This window comes from Rhineura floridana, chromosome 1 (genome assembly GCF_030035675.1).
Source record: "Rhineura floridana isolate rRhiFlo1 chromosome 1, rRhiFlo1.hap2, whole genome shotgun sequence".
Classification (NCBI taxonomy): Eukaryota; Metazoa; Chordata; class Lepidosauria; order Squamata; family Rhineuridae; genus Rhineura; species Rhineura floridana.
Genome location: NC_084480.1, coordinates 84,809,026 through 84,833,916, shown reverse-complemented (window position 1 = coordinate 84,833,916; position 24,891 = coordinate 84,809,026). Strand labels below are relative to the sequence as shown.

General features: G+C 39.5%; 1 protein-coding gene across 2 annotated transcripts in view; it reads right to left on the bottom strand.

Moving 5' to 3' along the window:
* Nucleotides 1–16,151: 16,151 nt before the first annotated feature.
* The window catches only part of MEGF10 (multiple EGF like domains 10), a 220,299-nt gene continuing 211,559 nt past the window's right edge, over nt 16,152–24,891 (bottom strand). For both annotated transcript variants that reach the window (XM_061625273.1, XM_061625282.1), the window contains 6 exons: nt 24,024–24,260; nt 22,969–23,096; nt 22,696–22,816; nt 22,334–22,378; nt 19,806–20,012; nt 16,152–18,663 (listed from right to left, as the gene is read on the bottom strand). In XM_061625273.1, coding sequence (XP_061481257.1) covers nt 18,503–18,663; nt 19,806–20,012; nt 22,334–22,378; nt 22,696–22,816; nt 22,969–23,096; nt 24,024–24,260 — 899 coding nt within the window. In that variant the 3' untranslated portion in view covers nt 16,152–18,502. The remainder of the gene's footprint in view (nt 18,664–19,805; nt 20,013–22,333; nt 22,379–22,695; nt 22,817–22,968; nt 23,097–24,023; nt 24,261–24,891) is intronic.

Here is a 24,891-nt window from a genome sequence, read left to right as displayed (position 1 = left end):
AGCCATGCAAAAGGCAGAGGTCTCTACACACTCACACCCCTCCATTCTCCTTTCAGGCAACCATGAGGTGTCATAGTTCAAGGGCACATTCCCACCAGGGAAAGGCATTCAAGAAGGGTGCAGCCTTTGAGAAGGGGTGTGCACTGGGGAAAGTCCCGAGGGGCAAATAGAGAAACCTGCAGGGCCACATTTGGGCTCCAGGCCTGAAGTTCCTCACCCTTGCAGTAAGGTCACCTAAGGTGTGCCCATTATTCTGCCTTTTTGAGAGCTCTGACTGAAAAAGCCCCATACTTGAAGCCCTGGGAAGCCCTGTGGCAAACACATTCTGGGTACGTTATCATCTGTTAGCAGTTATCAAGGTTAGGAACCTCCATCTAAACTATGCACACAGAGCCCTGTTTGTACTCTGCACTTTGCACTCCAGCACATACGGTGGAGAAACTTGGATCCTTGGATTTTACTGTACAGGGGAAAAAAATAAGCTTTTTCTTCCTTCATTCTAAGAAAATCCCACCCTTGTAAAATTGATCCTTTAAGAAAAAAATCCAAAAGCAAAACGTATGCTCAGTCCTATGAGGAGAGCAGTCAGAGGTAGTTAGTTCACCCGCCTTCCTCCCCTTTAGTTTCTCCCAGTTCCCTCTTCTCCATCTTCAGCAGAGAAGTAGAAAGGTAAGATAATTTTATTGAAGTAATATAGATAAATAAAATATACAAGTCTCCCTTTGATTGTATTATGTCACATTGTTTAATTTGGGGTTATGCAAACTCTGTCAAAGTTTTGAATACCCAACCTGACTGCAAGGTGGTGGATCCTAGCAAAGCAAGAAGTAGTAGCAAGTAGCTGCAACAAGCAGATAACAATACTCTTTTCATCTTCACTGTAGAATGCTGTGCAATATCAGCACTTTCCTAGCCTCCTGGATGCAATACAGAATGGATTTTTATTCTGAGCAACACACTGAGCATCTCACTTGTAAGGAACCAATTCGGCAATAAAGTTTCAACAGGGACAGCTGGCTCTTTCTTGCATATCACTCCTGTTCTGTCCATGGTGTCAGTCCTTTCTTGGGCTCCCTAAATGACAATGGAAGAAGGAAGTCAGTAAGAAAATCCAGATTTTTTTGAGGGGGGGAAGCATGTCTGCAATTGTCTTTCAATAATAATTCACACAACTGGTAATTGCCTGAAGGCATCTCATTTTGTTTTGCCTTGATTTGACGGAGATGAGGAGCAGTATAGCCATAGCACTGCAGGCACACATCCATTCTTGAAAAGCCTGGGCAGCCATAAACACTCCTACCATCAGAAAGGGCCAGAAAAAATAAATAAGCAATTGGAATTCCCCCAGGTGCTGGCTAAAAATAAGCCAGAGGAGGGGACTGCAATTATACTCTGTGGCTTACATTGTGCAGGCCTGTTTCAGTGAGATCCTGCAAACACCCTGGTTAATTTCAGCCTGTTTTACAAGAGAGGCATCAGTTGTTATTATTTATTTTATTTATGCGATTTATTTGTCGCCCATCTGGCTGGAGACCCAGCCACTCTGAGCGATGTACAAAGTAAAGGTATATAAACATCACAACATCAAAAAAAAAAAAAAAAAAAAGCCCAGAAAGCGACTCTTACTTCTGCAAAGCCCTGTAGTCCTCCAGCAGATGCTTATTTCTGCATGCCAACTCCTCTGGGTTTTTACATTCCTCTGGAAAGTAATTAAAGAACGGCTTGAAATGGCAGAGTCTAAGGAGGGTGGCACTCAGAACTCCTCTGATGCAGAATTTATCAAAGATACCTGAAAGAGAAATATTGTATGACCGACCCCTCACAGTTCACTTCTGCCATAACCTGGCATTCTTATTTTATAAATAAATACAGTACTATACCTCCACTTTCCCAGACAAATATAATTCAATTTGTTAAAAAACAAAAAACACCTTTTTTAGTACAAGCTGTTTGACAGTAGAAGGGACTGCCTTGGAAAGGTGGTGAGCTCCTTATAGGTTTTTAAGCAAAGTCTGGATGCTGCAGCAGCGGATTTCCTGCACCCGCAGGGAGGTGGACTAGTTGACCTTTGATGATCCTTCCAACTTTTATCATGCTACATGATTGCCAATTAATTTATACTGCATATACTGAGTGAAATCCAACTGGATTTCTCAGAAGCAAAGATTTTGGAGAATTACATTCTAGGGAGAGCAAGTCCATATGTGGAAACATAAACAAAATTCTTTGTGCAACATATTTCAATGAAACAAGTTATTTATCTAATAAAATATTCATAACAGTATGCTTTTCTCAGTAGAAAATTGCTAAGGTTCAACATTATTTTCACTCCTTGATATGGGAAATAGAAGGAAAGGAATGTTGTGAAAGAAAAACAGAAAGAACTTCCAGACTAGACCATTAGAAAGGAATGTAAACATAGAACAGTTTACAAAAATTGAAATAACTTGAGGCAGAAATTTATCACATGCAGACTAATGTTTTTAGTTTATTTAGTTTATATTAAAAAAGATGTTTTACTTCTTCAGAGGGTCACAGTTCCTTTCACCCTGAATTAAGTATCCTTGATACTACAGCCAATGCATCTCTCTATTATATGGCCTTTGGGAAAATCAATAACTGGTTGTATGGGAACATAATGGAAAAATAATTATGTTTTAAAATAATAGAAGAGCTGTTCTGTTCATTATTTATCACAAAACAGTCATTTACATCACTAAATAATCAAAGCATGCAGCCCTATGCATACCTATTTAGGAGTCAGTTCCACTGAAACACAGCGGGGCTTACTTATGAATAAACATGCATAGGATTGTGGTGTAAATTTATTCTGTTTTATATGCATCAGCATCAAGTTTTGAAACTATCTGGGATGAATATAGAGTCAACTGCATGCTGCAATTAAACTGATTGCAACATTTACCTTTGCTGTCTTGGAAAAATTGCTAAGCTTCCCAACGCATGAGCAGATAAGGCTGGTTGCTTGCAAAGTCCTTATATCTAATGGTTGTAGTGGTGTGAGCAGCAGCAGCCCCTGTGGGCATGTTTCAGGTGGAATCATCTTCATGCTGCTGTCTTCCATTGTTTTCTATCCCCAACACAGAGCTGGCGGGAAGGGGGAGGAAAAATGTGCCCAGGGTTTTTTAAAAAGCCTTTATCCAAAATGATCCACTACATCGTGTGGATCTGGTACTGGTAGAGTTGCCAGGTCAGAAGCATCCCAAAACCTGAGATTTTAGGGGTGAGCCCAAGTGATGTCATGGGGGTGGGCCCAAGTGATGTCACGGGGTGGGCCCGAGTGATGTCATTAAGCATGATACATTAAGCATCAATCACAGTTGCTTGGAGCGTACAATTAAAAAAAAAATCTGACTGGAAATTTAGCTAGACATCTTAGCTAAAAGATGGAGCCTGGGTAGGGAACATTTAATCTAGCCTACTTGCTTTTGGCAAGAAGGGTTTAAGTGCCTTCAGGCCAGGCCAGTCACCAGAAAGTCACTGTAGGAAGAAAGGAGCCTAGTGTTGTGGAGATGTTAGATGGGAGCATTGGGGAGTAAAAATGGATGCCCCTGAAGGCTGCAATTCTAAACACACGTACTAAGGGACTAAGCCCCCATAGAACTCAACAGGACTTACTTCTGAGTAGATATAGTTTGGATTGTGCTGTTGGTAAAGCTTGACTAGGGATCCTCTGCAAAGACATCCATATCCAAGCAGGGTTGGCAACCCCCTGCCGGAATGCCCTGCCCTTATCTTGTAATGTGGCTGTTCCAAACTACTTTACAGATTTGACCCTTCACTTCAGAAAGAGGTCTGAGAAATGAGTAAGAGTAAGAAGATTCTCTACCCTTTCTGTCTGCATAGATGCCCTCATCCTTCCCCTGCGCCCAGCAGAAGCTCTGGGCCAGGTGGGGCACAGTGGCATCTCAAAGAGGACACCCTCCCCTTTCAAGGGGTGTATGATTTGTCCTGGCCCAGAGCAGATTTTGGGGTGGGCACCCCCAGTTACTTATTTTTCCTGTATGTCTTTTTCTGCTTTGATTTTGTATAGATGCCCTCTTCTGTGCCCTGCGCCCAGCAGAAGCTCTGGGCCAGGCGGGACGCAGTGGCATCTCATAGAGGATGCCCTCTCCTTTCCTGGGGTATATGATTTGTCCTGTTCCAGAGCAGATTTTGGGGTGGGTACCCCCTGTTACTTATTTTTTTCTATGTGTTTTTGTCCATTTTGATTTTGCATTGATGCACCCGTGCATGCCCGGTGCCCAGCAGAAGGTCTGGGCCAGGTGGGATGCATTGGTATCTCATAGAGGACACCCTCCCCTTTCCTGGGGTATATGATTTGTCCTGGCCCAGAGCAGAGTTTGGGGTGGGCACCCCAGTTACTTATTCTTTGTGATTTCATGACATCATTATGTATTTATGATAATATCAGAAGCCTGATGATTTTGATTGCATAAATGTATTGTTATTCTTGACGGGGAGAGTTCCCCGATCACAGTGATATATCATACAGGGTACCCCAACATATATTTTAGTGTTCAGAGACATGTTAAGTTTGGTTTTAAGTTGCTGTAGCTGTCAACTCTTCTTTTTTAGTGTTTTGAACTTTCAAGCAAATAAGGAATTGGGAACGAGGAACCAAATTCAGCGTCGTATCAGTTAAATAGATTAAACAGTTGCGGGGGGCTGACGTTTTGGTGTATATCTCGGGAACCAGACCACCTAGAAACTTTTTTTTAAAAATTGAAGCTGAGAGTCCGGAGATTAAGGCGTGCTAGTCGGAGAGCCAGAGGGCCCCCCCAAAAAACAGAGACTCTGGCTGAAAAATGGAGACCTGGTAACCCTAGGTACTGGTAGTTTAAAATGGTCAATATTAATGCTCAGCAGTAGGCCAAACTCTCTATGACCAAACCATTCCATCCATGAAATCTGTCTCACACCTGTGCATTCAGACTTTAGGTGCATTCAGACACAGATACCAACAGCAGCAGGTGCCGTATTTTTGCTGCAGTGTGAACTGTGCTTCCCCGGCTGCTGCTTCTGCAAGGACACATATGCCTGGCTCTAAATCTAGTTCTGAAAAATGTCAGATTTAGCATGCTTGTGAAGTGAAATTTGGTGCCTTTTTTCTTCTTGAAACTCTGCTCTGGTCAGGATAGGAGGAAGTGACTTGGTGGGATCATAAGGAGTACCTAGTCATTGTTTTCACTCAACTTCTGAAAACAGGAAGAACCAGTTTGTCCTGAGTTAGATTCACACTTTCCAAAACAATGTTAACTGAAACACAGCCATCCTTTTAAATTCACACTTCTCTGAATTCTGTGATGCAGTTCTTCAGCCAAGTAATATGTACAAAAATGCATTATATCAGTAAACTTGCATTGGAAAAATGTGTCTACTATGCAAAATTACATACAAAAATGTACAAATTAGGAGAAATTAGCACTGCTAATGGATTTTCATAAGTTTTTTAAAATAAAAAATGCATATGTGTATGGAAATATGGAGAACTAAATGTGGATTGGAAAGATGAGAAACCAAAACTGACAGATTTGCCCATCCCTACTTATAGTTCCTCCCAGCACTGCACAACATCCAAACCTTTGCAGAGCCATGGGACCATCTCAGTTATCATACAGACCTAGCCGCAACCTGCTTCTCTGTTATCACCAATGCGTTGGTGCTACTGTCTCCAATTGACTTGTCTTCTGGGGCTGCTCTAAGCTGAACAATGAGGGTTGGCTTGTGCTGCCCACTATTGTTGAGGCTAGGTGTGGGTTCCAGCTCCCTTGGGCATCCCTGAGCATAGAACTCTATACAATGAGAAGCTGCAAATTTTGATCAAAAGGAACCAATTTCTTTATCATGTTGATGCATGCAGTCACAAAGCTCTAGGCTGGCTCCATTGATACTACTTTTTAAAACATTTTGACAATATCACTCTTATCTCTGCTCCTTTACCCAAATATACACTTTTTAGCAGCACTTTTTACTTGATGTAAATTTATTTATTTATTTATTTTACTAACTGCATATCCTGCCCTTCCTCCCAGAAGAAGCCCAGGGCAGCTGTGGGTGTTTTGAGTAGACTTGGAGAGAGATAAAGATTGATACAAGTTGCATTGTACCGAGTCAGACCACTGGTCCGTCTAGCTCAGTATACACTGGCTGGCAGGGACTTTCCAGGGTTTCAGGCCAGAGCCTCTCCCAGCCCTATCTGGAGATGTCAGGGATTAAAGCTGGGACTTTCTGTATGTAAAGCAAATGCTCTATCCCGAGCTATGGCCCTTCCTCCCAAATTAGGGCCAGTAAGATCATATAATTAACTCCATAGGCAATATGTGCAATGTAGAAAAAGTTAAGTGAAATTCCATGAGGGAAATTAAAAAAAACTTTTTTAAAAATAGCTGTAGGTAGTATCTTCTGTGGATATAATTTATTTGAAATAATAAAGAGTGCAGGATGTCCAGTGGGTTGGGTTTTGTTTGTCTTCAGTGTTGTGTGTCAGAGCATCTAATGAAATGATATCCTCCACATGCCATTCTGCTGCTTCCCGTAAGCTCATTTCAAAACAAATATGTTACATCATCACCAGGATAGTCTATTGCAATGCTGTTTGAGGACTCAGTCAGTGGCAAACTTGTGCTGTTACAGAGAAAGTGTTCTGTTTTACACTTTTTCATGAATGATTCCACTGATCTTTCGAAATTCAGACACAAATGTCTAAGAAATTGATTCCGGTAATGCTACCTTTGTGAGCTGTTGTGTGAACAGTTTCTGTAACATCAAACAGATGTGTTATAGTCTTTTTATCCTCCCAACAGTGTTGTAAAGTAACTCAAAGCGCAATTCTAGAAAAACAACAAAAGGAACAGTACTAGCACCTTAAAGACTAACAAATTTATTATGGCATAAGCTGTCTAGGGCTAGAGTCCACTTCAGCAGATGCATCATTCTTGATAATCCATGAAAGCTTATGCAATAATACATCTGCTAGCATTTATTTATTTGTTTATTTATTAAATCTGTTAGCCGCTTTTCTACACAAACATGCACACTCAAAGCAACTTACAATTAATAAAAATTGCAAGTAAAGTAAGAGATTACAATATATACACAAATTTATTTATTTATTTAAAAAAAACAATATATAAGGTGGTGGAGCAACCCTTCTGAGGAAGGCTACACAACAGAAGCCTTCCAAAAGCCTTCCAGAGCTAAGGACCAAATGCCTGGGAGAAGAGAGATGTTTTTGCCTGCCACCTAAAGATGGATAAGGATGGTGCCAGGTGTACCTCCTGTTCTCATGTTGCCACTCTCCACACCTCCTTCGGACGGAGCACACGAAGAATGGCCTCTGATGCTGAGCTCAGGGTCCGGAGTTAATACACATAAGGAGAGGCAGTCCTTGAGGTGCTGGGGTCCTGAGCCACATAAGGCTTTATAGGTCAAATCCAGCACTTTGAATTGAGCCCAGAAACTCATTTAAAGTACTACTGGACTATTGTTTTATTTTTGCTCTAAGCCATGACTTGTTGGCTACCCATTTGACTGAAAGAGTAACATGCCCAATGAGGCTGTAGCAAAGAGCAGGAATTTTACATTAATCCTTCAGCTCTTCTGTTAGGTTGTCCAAGGCTTTTGCCAGTTGGCTGACTGAGAAGGAAGATTATTCTATCTAATCAAAGCTTAACACAGCCTAAGGAATTTAATTTGAGCAGGGAGGATTTCATTAGAGTTATGATCCTCAGAAATAAATGGCATGAGCATGCACAGAATGCATCTGCCTCAATGAGAACCCTGTGCTTGTATTTAATAAGATGATTCCACAACAGCCTGAAATATAAATTGTTCATTGTGAGTCAAAGCAGCACAAAATGAGTGATGTTGCCAACTTGCTTCATAGCTCTCAACCTCATCTTCGAAGAACAAATATCATACATAGCAAATGCCAAAAGAAGAAGCTGCTCATCAGAGATGATGGTCAGATACCACTCTGGAAAATGAAACACAAATATATGTATTAAAGGAGGAGTGGGGAATATACCAGGCAGGATTAGAATGAGATTGCTCTGTCAGTCCGTTTCTGTTAATTCATTTCTATTTACTTAAGTAGTGAGCTCTTTAGCTGTCGCAGGAAGGTTGACCAGCAAGATACAGATCAAACTCCCATCTCACATTCTGATATTGAGTTAACCTTAACTCAGTGGGGAGGGGCCATACCATGGAGGGTTTTCAGCTGTCATTTCCCCAGCTTTTATATGATCTATAGTTTGTATATGGCCTTAGGTCAGTCGTGATTTTCCTGGGGTTAAAATGGCTTCTCAACTGGTAATCTATATCTTTTCCACCTTCATTGAACAATCAGCTTGGAGGATACTATTTTTAACTGGAAATGTCTGTAAAGAGACATTAACTAGCTTCTCCCTGCCTGTTACCTTGATTAAACTTAAAGAAAACATGGAAGAAAGTAGCATGGGGTTCTGTGTAATGACGAGTATGGCCCTGTCACTGAAAGTTGTGATATAAGGTGCTAAACTGTAGAAAACGTGTATAAATGAATTAAGTTTGAACCAATAATCCTTATTTCCTGTCTTCCAGCCTTCCTTCCTTTGAGAACAATGCGCTGCAATTAGGGTTGATCTTTTTTTGAACTCTGCCCAATATCCTGAAGTAGGGCTTGACATTATGTCAATCAATGTAAGAGGCAGGCAAGTTCATGTAAGCAGAGAATCTAAGCTTTTGGTTGAGCGTTTTCCAGTCTTTGTTTGGAGCTTGCTAGTCATGCTCCCTGAAATCCATGCTTTCAAGAAGATAAAAAGACCTTTGGTTCCTGGCTCAACTATCGCTTCTTAGGATGTCCAGAATAGATGTGTTAGTCTGTTGAAACCACAACAGAGAGTAATGCTGTATCTTAAAGACTAATAATTTCATCTTTAAGATTTGTGGACTAGCATTTTCTTTGTCAGATGCATCCAATGGCATGAACTTTAGTCCACAAAAGCTTATATCATAAGAAAATTGTCCATCTTTGAGATGCTACAACTCTATTTTAATTCTTAGAATGGATCATATCTTCTTATATTTTAGTAAGCGTCACACTTATTGATTTTATTTATTATTTACTTTATATCCCGCCCTTCCTCCCAGCAGGAGCCCAGGGAGGCAAACTTACAAAAGGGGGAGCTTTGGTGACCTGTGGGGGGACGGGGGAGCTTTGGCAACCTCTGTGGGGGGAGCTCTGGAGACCCCTGTGGTGAGGGGAGGGAAGGGTTCTGATGACCCCTGTGTGTGTGTGTGTGAGGGCTCTGGCAACCCCTGTGGGAGGGTGTGAGGAGAGGGCTCTGGCAACCTGTGTGGGATGGATGGCTCTGGTGACTCCTCTGTGTGTGTGTGTGTGTGTGTGTGTGTGTGTGTGCACGCACACGCACGTGTACTCTGACAACCCCTGTGGGGGGATGGGAAAGGCTCTGGCAACCCCTGTGGGGGGAGGAGGAGGGCTGTGATGATCCCTGTGGGGTGAGAACACTGACAACCTCTGGGGGGGGGAAGAGGGTAGCTTTGGCAACCCATGTGGGGTAAGAGGGAGATTTGGCGACTTGTGGAGGTGGGGAGCAAGGGTGGCAGTCCCTATTATAATACATAAGAAACTGCCTGCCTATTATACCAAAGAACTGTAAGTTTAGACTTACCAGTAGTGTAAGTCTTCCAAGTTAAAATAGTATTTTCTATTTAATGACTGCAGTGTTAATAAACCTAATTATTTGATTAAAAGTAATCTGATATGTTGTGATCTGGGTATATCCTACCCTGCTACATTATCACTTGGTCTTCTCAGCCAACATACCGCACAGTAATATGCTTACTGTCTAGGGCAGGGATGGTGAACCTTTTTGAGAGTGTGTGCCCAAATTGACGATAATATTCTAAAAAATTCTCTCACATGCCCTTGGTAATTTTGAGCAGCAGATTAACATTTACTATTATTATATTTGTATTTTACAATTTTTTTAGGGAGAAAGAGAACAAAATGCTTGAAAGAATTCTTAAAGAAGTCTGTTTAGGCAACCAATAACTCTTCCGAATTGTTTAAAATGGGACAGCTTTAGGAATTACATGTTATTAATAACTAGTAATTCACAAGGAGTAAAATTAATGAATTAGTAACACTAATAATGGACCTTTTTTAAGGAAAAGGAGGAGTCCTGTTGCTTATATACGTGTATTGTTTTACTATTAACAAAAGTATAACAGACTGAAATAAATGAAAGCAATTTAGAAAGCATGTTCAAAAAATTATTAATATCAATGTTCTTAAAAAGACAATTGAAAAATAACATCATTTACAAATAGTATTGTTACTGTACTTTATAAGCAACATAAGAAATGTGAATGTGAAATGATAAGCTTTGGTTCATATTATATAAAACATTAAAAAAATCAAGGAAAGGAAAATAAGCATATTTTACTCTCAATGAGACTTTTGCTGCTGCACCAACGATGACTGATATTTTATATCAGGCTTGTGTTTGGTTGTTTTGAGAGCTATACATGCACCACAGTTTCTTCAGTGAATCTATTCCTATAATTAGACTTGACAAAGTTCATAACTGAAAACAATGACTCGCATGAATATGTTGATGAAAATACTGTTAATATTGCCATTCTAGCCATGATTCTTTAATATACTTCCCATCACGGATTGGTTTTCCATGTTGAGCAACAATCTTTGAAATCTCAAAACCAGCAGCAGCTAAGTTGGAACTACCTGAAACAAATTTCATCAAAACATTTGACTGCATTTTTTTGTTGCTGATTTTTCAAGAAATGTGTTCTTTTTGTTCTTGCTCACTGTTATCGCAAAGCCATTTATGAACAGTTTCATCATGCCGCTTTATGGAGGAAGTCCTGTACACCACTGTTTTGGAACATAAGATGCATAATGCTTTATCACCCTTTTTGATCATGCCGAATCTTTCACTCCATGATTCTTGAAAATCTCTGCTGCTGCTCCCTTCATTTGAATGTTTTTGTTTCTTTGCTGGTTGAGCTGACATTCTGAACAGGCTGAAAAGGGTAAATGCAATTTTAAAACATCTCACCGATAAACTTAAATATGATAATATAACTTAGGAGGGAATTGCGGAGGCCAATTGCCTCTCTCTCTTCACCTCAGTGCGGGGGTGTCCACACTCCTGCCCAGTTGTGCCTCTGCGCTGTTTGGCCATGGCAACAACAGCGGCTCTTAAAACAAGGCAGCCGACCAGCCTCCTCATCAGGTCGTAATCTCCTCTTCTCTTTTCATGGCTAAGTCCCAAGCTCGGTTTCTGTCTGTCTTTCTTCTCTGGTCTTACTGCTTGGAGAGTCCCTTCCTTGTAGGCTAGACCAGCCAGGCAACCTCCGCAGAGCTCAGTGCAGACTCTGCCAGGCTCTCACTCTCTTCCAACTCTAGGTTGGGGGTGGGAGGAAGAGAGGAAAGCGAGAGAACCACCTGGCAGCACCAAGGCTCTACCCCTTCCTTTCTTCCCTCCCACCTTTCCTTCTCTCCGGCTGCCTGCAGTTGTTTTTCTCCTTCAGTCGTTCCTCCCCTTAATCCCGCCCTCCCGGGCTCTAAGGAGGGCGTGTGAAAGCACAGCATGTTGCCAGAGAGCCCTGGCAGAGACGCACAAGGCCTCTGTGGGAGGAAGAGATCCCACAAGGTTCTCAGACCGTGGTCTCTCTTGGGGGAGGCGGAGAGCCAGGCATGCCAACAAAAAAATTTTGCATGCCACCTTGGGCATGTGTGCCATAGGTTTGCCACCCCTGCTCTAGGGAGGTGAGCAAGCTGAGACTGGGAGCTGGCAGAGTGGTAACTTGGTATCACAGATAAAATATTTTCCTTCAAGTTACTTAACGAGTCCTACTGTTCTGTTAGGTGATGACAGCAATTAATTGGGCTATGCAAAGTTTCGTCCCCGTGGTAAGGATGGAGCATTCAGGTACCCATTTAATTTGGCTTACTTAGTGAAGCCCTGGGGTACCAGGTTAATAAAAGGAAAAAGGCTTCTCTAGACAATCTGAGGGTACACAGGCCCAATACAGATTGTCCCACAAAGCCACTTTGAAATCATAAATCCATGGCGACTCACCACAGTGACTGGACATGTGAAGCTGTTGTACTGGTACAGACCATTGGTCCATTTACCTCATAGAATCATAAATAGTAGAGTCGGAAGGGGCCTATAAGGCCATCAAGTCCAACCCCCTGCTCAATGCAGGAATCCAAATCAAAGCATACCCGACAGATGACTGTCCAGCTGCCTCTTCAATGCCTCCATAGGTAATTGGTTCCATTATCGTATGGCTCTAACAATTAGGAGGTTTTTCCTGATGTTCAGTTGAAATCTGGCTTCCTGCAGCTTGAGCCCATTATTCCATGTCCTGTACTCTGGGACGATCGATAAGAGATCCCTGCCCTCCTCTGCGTTGCAACCTTTCATGAAGAGTACTATCATATCCCCTCAGTCTTCTCTTCTCCAGGCTAAATATGCCCAGTTCTTTCAGTCTCTCCTCATAGGGCTTGATTTCCAGTCCCGATCATCCTTGTTGCCCTCCTCTGAACCTGTCTGCATCCTTCTTGAAGTGCGGAGACCAGAACTGCACGCAGTACTCAAGATGAGGCCTAACCAGTGCTGAATAGAGGGGAACTAATGTTTCATGCGATTTGGAAACTATACTTCTGTTAATGCAGCCTAATATAGCATTTGCCTTTTTTGCAGCCACATCTTACTGTTGGCTCATATTCAGCTTGTGATCAATGACAATTCCAAGATCCTTCTCACATGTTGTATTGCTGAGCCAAGTATCCCCCATCTTATAACTGTGCATTTGGTTTCTTTTTCCTAAGTGTAGAACATTGCATTTATCCCTGTTGAATTTCATTCTGTTGTTTTCAGCCCAATGCTCCAGCCTATCAAGGTCCCTTTGAATTTTCTTTCTGTCTTCCATGGTATTAGCTGTGCCCCCCCCAAGCCCTGTGGTACCCCACTTGTTACTTCCGCCCAGTTTGAGAAGGAACCATTGATAAGCACTCTTTGAATACTATTCTGGAGCCAACTGTGGATGCACCTGATAGTTGTTCCATCCAGCCCACATTTAGCTAGCTTGCTAATCAGAATATCATGGGGCACTTTGTCAAAAGCTTTGCTGAAGTCAAGGCATATTATGTCCACAGCATTCCCACAGTCTACAAGGGAGGTTACCCAATCAAAAAATGAGATAAGATTAGTCTGGCAGGATTTGTTCTTTAAAAATCCATGTCATCTTCTAGTAATGTCTGCATTGTTTTCAAGGTGCTTACAGATTGACTGCTTTATAATCTGCTTCAGAGTTTTTCCAGGGATTGATTTTAGGCTGACTGGTCTGTAGTTCCCCGGTTCCCCCTTTTTGCCCTTTTTGAAGATAGGGACAACATTACCTCTCCTCCAGTCATCCAGCACTTCATCAGTCCTCCACGATTTCGCAAAGATAATAGACAGTTGTTCTGAGAGTTCTTCAGCCAGTTCCTTCAACACTCTAGGATGCAGTTTATTGGGCCCTGGAGATTTGAACTCGTTCAAAGTGATTAGGTATTCCTTGACCATTTGTCTATCAATCTCAAGCTCCAATCCTGCCCCTTCCACTTCATGTTTCCCAGGAGGGTCCTAGACCCTTTTTTGGAAGAAGACTGAGCCAAAGTAGGAATTGAGCACTTCTGCCTTTTCTTTGTCATCTGTTATCATTTTGCCATCCTCATTGAGTAGCTGTGCCACCATTTCTTTTCTCTGTCTTTTACTATGGACGTACCCAGATAAAGCTTTTTTGTTGCTTTTAGCATCTCTCGCTAACCTCCGCTCATTCTCAGCTTTAGCCTTCCTGATGCTTTCCCTGTAATTCCGTGATACCTGTCTATACTCTTTCCTTGTGGCCTGGCCTTTTTTCCATTTCCTGTATGTGTCCTTTTTGTTTTCAGGTCATCTCTAAGCTTTTTGTCAAGCCACATTGGCTTCTTCTGCTGTTTCCCCCCTTTTTCCTTTGTAGGAATTGCTTACCATTGCACTTTTAGAATTTTTTTTAGAAACTCCCACCTATCTTGGACTCCTTTTCTCATTAGGGTCGCTTGCCATCAGTACCACCTCAGCGCTGCCCATTCTCACTGGCAGTTCTTGAGGTTCTCAGGAGTTGAACCTGGGAGCTTCAATGCAGTATATTTGCTTTGTCACTGAGCAAAGAAGCTTTCCCAATTGATGCTAGCAGTATGGATATAGAACTTTATAATCACCTCAAAAATGGTAGAGGCTGGTCTTCACCATCAATTAATGCTAGCACCTTAAAAAATATCCATCTTGGTTAAAAGTTGAAGATTTTGATTGTTCCATATTGATATCAGGGATTGGTCTGACCCTTTGCTGTTGCACTTTCCAAACAACAAGAAGCAGGAGGAATAGTCAAGTCACAACATGGGCTCTGGGCTCCTACTGGGAGGAAGGGTGGGATATAAATCTAATAAAATAACAACATATACCTGCTATGAGAAATTATGTGGAACAATATGGTGCCAATATTATTCCTGACCACTTGGAGTCATGGTTCTTCCATCACTAGTCATTTTAGTGTCCCAGTGTACCTGAAGAACTTTACTTGGGGTGGGCTATCATCTTTCTGTATCATTATTCTAACAAATAGCTATTTAACTTTTTTCTGTGATTCTGATAAATGTCTCAGCATCAGCATGATGGGACATGGGCAAAGAAAAAAGCCTTTAAAGAAAATTGATGGCCTTATGCTTTTCCAGAACATTTTCAGTGTTTGCAATTCTAAGATTCAGATTTTTGGAATAAGTTTGTAAATCTTTAAAGTTTTGGGGAAGAGTAGTAAAATCACCCAACCATCAATTACTTTACTTCTGTTGGTATTAGACTCTGTGGTCATTCTTAATCCTAATGACTCTGGGTTACAGCACCTTTCCATCCCTTTGTTCATTCTTATTTAAATAACAACTGGGAAGCAAAGAAGTGAGAAATAACTTATTCTATCACGCCTAATGTTTTTCTTTTATGAGGTATCTAACAGAACTATTACAGAACCCTTGTTTTTTAAAAACTGTGTGAACAGCATTAATTAAAACTAGGGTGCAGATCTAATAATTGTTGAACCAGAAGAGATGTTATTGAAGACAGTCACACAACAGCCTCTATACAGAAGAAAATGTTATATACATTGCGTGCAATATTTCAGTGTGTTTCTAGTAGCAAAAATAATCATGCCAATGGGGAAATGAAAGGTAATATTGTGGGGTATTTTTGGAAATTTTGTTATGTAAACCTGCAAACATATTTGTTGATGTAAGTAATTATGTCAGTTTTTACATGATGAATTTCAGGTGTATTCAGAAGTTATTTTTAAATAATATTGGTGAAATATTGTTACAACAGAGGGCTCTTTGACAAACAAATCGCATTTTTAGATAATCTGTATCAAGACAGAAGGACCTGTGAGGAATGCAGGACATCGGTCCCAGAGATTGTTCTCATATTGATTTAAAAGCTGCACACATATTTTAAATTGTGTGAATCATAAACTAAGGCTTATAAACAATACAGGGACAGGTGCTTCTTTCTGTATCTATAACTGCAATGTCCTATTCCCCCCTCCAAACTAGTTTGGTTCCTTATGGTTTTTTCTGTCAGGAATATAGGCAAAGGTATAGAAAGGAATATGACAGAGCTACGGTAAATGTTTTCACGTTTTGGCAATATTCAGCTCCTAATGAAGTCTGAAAAACTTCATTCCGTTCATAGCTTTTTAAATGTTAGAATGGCCAGCATCCTCTTAAGGCTACATAGCACTTGACTTACTCAGCTTCACCATAACAGGAATCATTATGTAGGTATCAGGACACGATTCTTCTCTTCTTTTTGCTTGTACATTATGGCTCTCCAAGCTACCATCCCCCCTCAAAATAGCACACCCAGGTTTCATTCATTGTCTAACTTTAAGGAAGTAGAATTGCAGAAAAGACACAGGCGGTATATACACTTACAGGCTAGATTGCTCAATGGTTTTATTTTTGTATGCCATCTGAATACTTTGTAGAAATGTGGGTTACAAATCAAAACAACAACAACCCAACTCAGTACTAGGTGGCTTCTTATGTTGCATGTTACATATATTCCCTTTTCTTGAAAATCTGCATCACAAACTCTTTTTGTGTGTGATGTGGATTGGATGAAGCAGTCTCCAATCCAAGTTTGGGGATTCATGAGTATTCAGGTGCTGGGGCTTACCACACAAAGCATTTATTGTGACTTTGAAATTGCTAGAAATTATAACTGTAATAACATTTTTTTTAAAAAAAGGATAGGCTTTATTTGTGAGTTTTTGTAACATACACAAGAGTGTAGAGCTATTCCAACACCATATCAAACTTATCCCACAGCAAGATATTTGTGCTGCTTAAATTCCAAATCACCATGTTTTCATCTTTCATGTTTGCATGTCCCAACAAGATTATGTATCTTTAGCAAGTTTAAAGATGCAGGATGCCAATGGCTTCAACAGGCTACAGCAATGGCTTTTGATTGTGAATGCGTTACATAACATTGAATAAAGCAAAGTATGGTATTTCAATTTCAGGGTCTCTTGAGTACCCAGAAAAGCTTTTCTTTAACACCATTATCAGTAGCTGTTTTCAGTTCCATTTGTTGGATCACAGTCATGGTAATTCTTTGAATTTAATAGCTCTAGGTACTAGAAACCAAGCATATTGTACACAGGTTGAGACAATAGTGGAACATTTCTCTACCTTGTTCAATGGTGATAAACTTAACAGTCCTGATATATGATTTACCAGCTTTAGGATTCAGATGTACCATGGAGATGAAATGACAGGTTGTAAACTAAACTAAACATTCACAAATATACATAATAGTTTAAGGAATTCTCTGTTACTGTTAGGGCTAAAAATAATTTAGTAATGGAAAGTTAAATTGTATAGAACAAGTCTACATTGGGGGGAGAGACAAAAAGAAAGAGATAAAGAGATTTCTTTGCAATGTTTACATTTGTATGACAATTCAACTGAAAATTGGCTCGTTGGAACACACAAAAATACCTTTGGAATAGAGAAATGACACTTCTAGGGTGAAAAAATAGTTGAAACAATGGGAAAATTTGGTTTCTTTTTTTAATACTTTTTCCTCATTATAAACATTATCCCTAGTACTAACACTAAATCAGTTTTAAAACTGAATAAGAATTTCAACAGTTTACATGCTAGTTTAAGATTACTTTTCTGGCCTATCTCTGATGGAGAAATTGACATTATCTAAATAATATTTTTGTTTCATAAAAAACAGTTCTCCTAAATCAGACATAATGGGAGGGGGGGAGAGTTGACAAAACTACAAGGGACATAAAATTTAATACTTCTGCACTGTTATTCTAAAGCACTATAAAAGATAGCTACATTATTTTAACATAGAGATACAAGTTAATGAAATGTGGAGTATACATGCCAAGGTATTGCAATGCGAAAGACCTGCTTAAGCATATTTTCTCTAAATCAATTACAAAAAAGAAAAGGTTTTTTAACAAGTATGCACAAAGATTGATCAAATGTATTATTCTTATTCAGTATCACAATAGTGCTACTTGTTTATAACACTGAGACATTTCCTTGCATTTAAAATGTACAGCATATACATTTTGTCTTTCTCTTATCCACTCATTCAATTCATTTTGATAAAAATAAACCCATTTTACTTACATGTTTATGAAACAAGTACTGATATGTTATGCATTATTACTTGCATAGAGCAAAAATTGTACTCGAAATTGCTAACTGTGAGCCTCAGTTTTACCCACGATTTGGCAAGAACTGGTGCCAAATCTTATTTCATCACATGTATCTAGCCATCTTCATCCAAGAATTCCCTCACATTCAAAGGAATTCCTGTATTATATTTCCATCACCAGCAATGGAGTAATTATATTGCCTTGGCTTTCCCAAATCAATCCAAGTCAAGTGGATAGAATGACATGTGGAAAAAGCAACAACACATTGGTTTCTTTTTTTACCAGAGTAACTAGTAATTCAGTTGACTTGGCTAGATGAGTATTTGGTAGATTGTATAGTCTTGGCTGCATGTCAACTGCAAGTTGAGCTAGTAAAAAAAAATGGCCATCCTTTGTAGGAACAACAATACAGCTGGCACAAGAACTGTACTCAAGCTTGTACCTTTGAGCCAGTACATTACATTATAAATGTTTGGCATTTCTTTTCTAAACATTAATTGCAATGTAAAAACTGACAGGGTCTTCCAAGCATGGTATCTATCCATCCGCCATGAGCATATACAAACCATAGCTTGATTTGTATAGCAAAAAGGTTTACTGAATGCAGATGGCAAAATAGAAGAAAAGGTTCAACTAGATCCTAGTTCTCCATAAGAGGTCCACTCTGCTCTAGAATTCTCATCAGGTATCATTCGCTGCTATCGTCTTTCTCTGAAGATGCTGGACTATCCCGAACAGGCAGCAGGTCATAATGGCAGGGAATGTGGCTGTTTTTTGGCAGATCATAAAGATCTTGGCTGAAAGGTCCCTTGTTACTAAATGTCCCCTGGATAACACTAACTGTAGGTTCTGCAATAAAAAATATATACACATACATGCATTGGTGCTCTGATATTGGTAAATGAGGACGAATCACAACATTTAATTAAAAAATAACAAATTAGCCCTGGTGTTTTAAAAGCCCCCAATAGTTCTGATATGGTTTTAAACAATCTGAAGCAGTGTTAAAGCAGGCTATGAAATGAATGCAACTCAGTACAGAGTCATGAGAATGCAAGAGAAATACAAAATAAAGCAGAGCTGCAGGTCCCTTTTTCACTATGGTAAGAGGGGAGGATAATTATGATAGTCATAAATGCATAAATGCATAATTAAGGCATTATCATGCTTTGCACTAACTCCCATTCATAATCTGGAGAGAAGTTACAACTGCACTATAGATCCATCTGCTGATTCCTTCCCATCCATTAAAGATAAGGTAGCAGTAGTTCCTAAATGGGGCTCCTTCCTTCCCTATTCCTTCCATGTTGGAGAAAAATAGTGTTGTAGCTACAACTTGGGAAAGAGGCTCTTTTCAGAAGAGCAACTAAGACCTTAATGATTCAGGAACATAATTACTTCAACAGTTGTAAGTTACAGTTGCAATGGTACCCGTTTGTGAAATGACTTCCTGTGAAAGTGTGGCTGGTGCTGATATCTTTTCAGTGGCAGATTAAGACATCATAGTTTGTCCAGGCATTTTAATTGTTCAAGGGAGTTCACTGTCTTAATTTAGCCTGCTCTTCTGTTTTATCTACTCCTATTATTTATTGAAATACTTTATTGTTTTATAATTGTCTATTATTTGATTTTGTTTTGCGTATTCTATATGTTGTACCTGACTGTAGTATCTATATGGATGAAACATGGTGGGCTAGAATTGTTTTTAATAAATAAATAAATAAAATACCATTGTTTTTCTCTTTTGATTTTTTAAAATCTTATGTATCCTGAGTTTGTGTTTAGTTTTCAGTTCAGCCACCCTTCATAAAATATTTTTTAAAATTTGAGAAATGTCTCCAGTATGTGTGTTTGTGGTACAGCAGTGATGAATGGACTGCTGAACTGAAAGCTCTCCCCACCCCGGTCCACAATACCCTCTGGGTGCAGTCTTCAAGATTGTGGCAAAGGTCAATGTCACATACATCGTAAAACATTCACCTGGAACTCACCAATTTCATAGACGTTTTTATTGGTTGAAGCAGAGTTACTAATTTCTGCATAGGCGGAGTCTCTTCGTGCTGGTGACTTCATTTCAACATATCCACATTCTGAATTTTTTGGTGTCAGTGCTGGTGGGTCTTTAATAGTAGCATAAGGATTTTCAGAACTACTTAAGGAGCAGTTGCTTAAATTGCATTCGGAATTCTTTACTAGATCTGAGAAAACCCACAAAAATAATGTTTAATGGTGCTATTCAAAAAAGAATACATTTTAATGGCAAAATTAAGTAAAATGTAAATGATAATTTTTTTAAAAAATTAAATGATCTTTTTGCCACTTGGCAAGTTTCCTTTTATCTTTTTAGACTTCATAGTTAAACAAGCCAACAAACAAAATAATATCCACAGCTTTCCTTTCATTAGCATGTATTTCATCATGTACTGAAAATGGTTGAGAGCCGAACGCGGGTATACACACACCCCTGGAGGCTGTACACTGAAACAAGGAAGATCTTATGTAATCTCTGGCAGAAAATCTGTGGCAAATTTTACTTCTCATTCTTCTTTAATTTTATGCTTTGTGTTGCTATGCAGTCAGACTGATATCTCATCATGTTTTCAGTTATTCTTTCAAAAGTAATCTGCCTAAAAATGATGAAATATAAATCCAGCCACTTGGGGGCACCATCATAAGAAAGCCTAACTTGATGAGAGTGGTGAAGAAAAGTCGTTACAGGGGGACTTCTTTTTCCTAACAAAAACTAACTTCAATGGTACTTATGTGTAGTCAGAAATGTTTTAATATAACTTAATGACCCAAATATGAAATATTTTCTTTCTTTTAAAAACCCTAAATCATGACTTTGTGTGTTTGTGGAATGATTGTGAACTGACATTTGAGTTAATAGTGTCAAAGCTATATAATACAATTTTTAGCATCTCTGAAAACATTCATGGCTGATGTGACTAAGGAGATCCACACAGGTAAGCAGGTATGTATATCCTTATGACTTGCTGGACTGGAAACCATGGTATAAACTGTATTCACATTCTAGTGTGTATGCAAGTAAGGATACCGTCTGTTGTATTGATCTGAATGGAATGAGAATCTCCATCTATCATGTTGTGTATTTACTTCTTGTTAACTTACGACTAAAACTGGATTGGGGTGGCACATAATATGTGTGTGAGTATATCAGTAAACACACACGCACACGTATATAGGCACACAGATTTTTTTCCCTTTCAGATGTGAAGTGGTCCTGTGATTCCTCTCTCTTTAAAACAAATAGCAGAGATGTTGTACTGCAGTTGTTTTTATGAACTGGAGAATTTGGAGTGACTGCTAAGTGAAAAAAATGGTACAATTTGTTATCTTTATCCTCCTTTTCTTTCAGTTCAGAAATGAGCAGTAGTGGTTGGTGGGGAAGGGTCGCACTGCTTACCTGGCTTCCCAATGCCAGGGTTGCTGCCAGCTAATGAGATGAGAGGGGTGAAGTGGCAGGGAGATTGGTGCTGGTGCAGCAGCAACAGCATTGGATTGGCTCCACTGCTGCCCCTGCATCAACCTCCCTGCTCTCTCCCTCTCTCCATAGCCAACAGTGATCTTGGGGTTAGGAAGCCAGGGAAGCAGTACAGCCCCATCCTGTCCTGCTGACCACTACTGGAAATGAGGAATAATGTAACAGATAAGCAAAAATATTTAACAATATAATAAACTTTCAATGGGTTGTTAATTAATTTTACATATTTAAGTAGTAATTCTTCTAACCCAATCTATCTTGCAGCTCCCAATGGGCTCACATCCAGGACTGATCAGGCCCACTATGTCATGGGCCCCATGAAAAACCTTTGACTGAATTGGGAGTGGGTTACAGATGTTGTGGAGGGGGTTCAGAAAACATGGGAGAAATGCTTCCAGAAACCTCTAGCAGCTCCTTGTCTAGTGAGTTAATAGATGTCAATAACCTCCCTTCACCTATGGCAGAGAGAGGAATCCTCACTGGCACTCAGCCCAGACCTGGCTGTTGAACAGATAAACCCTAATGAACAGCTTGGACTCTTCCAGAGAGAGAGTGAAAGTAGTCTGTCAGAGCTGGAGATAACAATTTTTTTAATGTCATATAGAATAAATGAGGCTTCAGATAAAGGAATCAACGCCTCTCCTCAGAAGGAGCCCCTGCCTTTCTGCAAAGGGTAGAAAATGCTAGAGTTAGCCAGTGCAAGTAAAGTGCCTGTCCACCTCTCTTTTATTTAGGGTGTCTGGGTGTGATAAGATGGTTGCAACAATCTTCCGATGTTGGTTCCATGCTTAGTTCTATATCCTGATTCATGCCCAGAATGTCTGAATGTGTTCCTGTACTGACTTCTGGAATAAAGCTTTTTGCAAAACCTAGTTTTCGAGTCCTGAGTATGCTTCTCTGGTTGGGAGCCAGCACAAACAACTGCTTAGCTTCAACAAGACTGCAACATAACATGCCCCAAGACGATTCACTGGGCCACAATATATTTAGATTTGTGAGAAAATAAAAACTCACCTTTCAGAGATTTCCCCATACAACCTCTATCAATTCCCAAAGCCCCTGTAAAAAATTGAGAGAAACAAAAACAAAGGGAGTAGGCTGAAAACATTACATTCAGTAATTTTAACACTCTTTTGTAATTTAACCTGTTCCTGACTAGTTCATGTTTAAGTTGTTGGCCATTGTGGTCATTCTAAGGTCCGTGTAACTGCATATATTAAGAACCCTCGTTAATCTGTCTGTATATCATAGTCAAATTCCCAGAATCTTTGCTGCTGGAAGAAAGAGATGGGAATGGGGCTCATTGTTCTCTTTTCCTAACATCTATATTGCCATGCAGAAAACGGTTTTTTAAAAATATATTATTATCTCTGTACCAAGCTCATTGAGGTAACCTCCATGCTTCCAGTCAGCAGGTAGGGTTCCTGTGTAATCCACGACAGGACCTCGCTTCCCAGAATCCACATTCTTAAGATTCACAAACAGTTGGTTGTTTGACTGTTTCAAATAAAGACAGAAGGCATATAAGGAAGATGGTAACTGGTCTGTGGTATTTGTCAGAGACAGCAATTGTAGATGAATAAATAAAATGTATGATTTTTATATATTTAAAATACCAAGAACAACATGTAGGCTCTCTAAATTTTTACCTTTGCCAGGGTAATCCTGTCCATGTTGTTGGCATTCGTTGGGTTTGAGCACTGTGTTAGAGTGTGATAGCTTGGATTGGAGAAGTAATGGCTATTAGCATTTCCACCATTACTGTGAGGAATAGTTTCTGAAAAGGGAATGAGAAGTGAGTGCTATATAATTGCTCATCCTTAGCATTATACCACTAAACTCAAGAACTGGCCAACAGCTCACCTAGAATGAAAATGTAAGTTAATAAGGATTTACCTAATAAATTCTATTGTTTTTATGTTCCTAAAGTGCATCTCCTCAACTTGGCCTGGTCACTTCTTTTATATGACAGAACCAATTTTTTTTAATTGACTGGTCCCACTACATTTCAGATTTTGATTGAAAGATAACTTGATATAGGCAAAAATTGATACATTGTCTTCCGTTTCTATGAGACAAGCCACATTTTACACTGGCTCCCTGGTTAGTATGTTGGGGATATTTACTCTTTTCACATAGCTTCTCCCCTCCTTGAGATAAATTTCTTGTTCCTCTTTTAACCACAGCTCAAAAGGCAGGAACTGTGGTTAAGGCTAACCTACTTTTTCCTTAAAGCAGAATGTGAAACAGTCATCTAGAATGATTCTCTGAAAATCATCCTGATAGGGTCATCACTTGGCTACCACATTTGACAGCTGCTAATGTAGCCAAAAAAAGTGGACGGATGTGCTGAAAGATAGGATATAAATATTATAATAAATATGCTGCTTGTATAGTGATTTCAGCTATATAATCCTGGATTGATGGCAACAGGGAAGAGTGATGGGGGAAGCCACACAGTAGTTAAAATACCTTCAAATGTTTGTCCTTTCTATCAGCAAAAGCCACTCTGTCACTATAGAAACTGCTGATACAATAAAACGCTATTAACTGTTTGTAAATGCATGAAAATACACAGCATGTGAACCTGACAAATCTAAGAGAGGATAAGCAAGTTTGGCAAGTCACAGAAAACAAAACTTGCCCTTTGCTGCATATGTGCTCAACACAGATAGGATTAAGGTTCACACCACTGTGTTCCTACCTGAAATGCTGTAGTCTGCATTGATGACCCTCAAGGCAGGTGTATAGGTAACTGCTGGCACATTTGTTTCCTTCCCCTTCTGCTTTTGCCTATAAATGATGAATAGTGCTAGCAGGAAGAGGACAACAAGGACAAGAATAATGATGCCAGCAATAGCTCCAATCTGGTAAGAATCAGCAGGGATGGCAGCGCTAGTGCGGCTTAAGCTGTTCAAATTTCCCACTATTATTACCCCAGCTGGAAAAAAAGAAAGAGGAAAATCCATTCCACAAGTGCACAGAAGGAATATAATATGCATGTAAGACATAGTTTTAACTTTCACTTTCAAATTTGGTTTTCAAAACTTGGCTATATATATTAATTTATGAATAGTTAAATGCATTTGAAGACAGAAAATGGAAGATGGCTGATACTCTGGAGCACTGATGCTTTAAAATATCAGTTAGAATAAATTACACTAGTGTTAATATTTACATGGATTTGTTTAAGCTATACAGTTCTTACAACTGCATTTTTGCATGAACATGTTTAAGCTGAACACTTTTTACAACTTGCAATGCTTTTCACCATTTTCAGTTACAAATCTTTTATTTGGAGAGTTTGCCTGGAAGTTTTTGAAATATTTCACCCATTTTTTGGCACTGGGAAAGAAGGGATGGGATGATGACAACTTTTTCTTTGCAACCATTTAAACTAACAACTTGCTTTTTACATAAATCAAAAGATGACTTTTATTTATTAATTATTAGATTTATATCCCACCCTTCCTCCCAGTAGGAACCCAGGGCGGCAAATAAAAACACTGAAAACACTTTAAAACATCATAAAAACAGAGTTTAAAATATATTGAAACAAAACATCTTTAAAA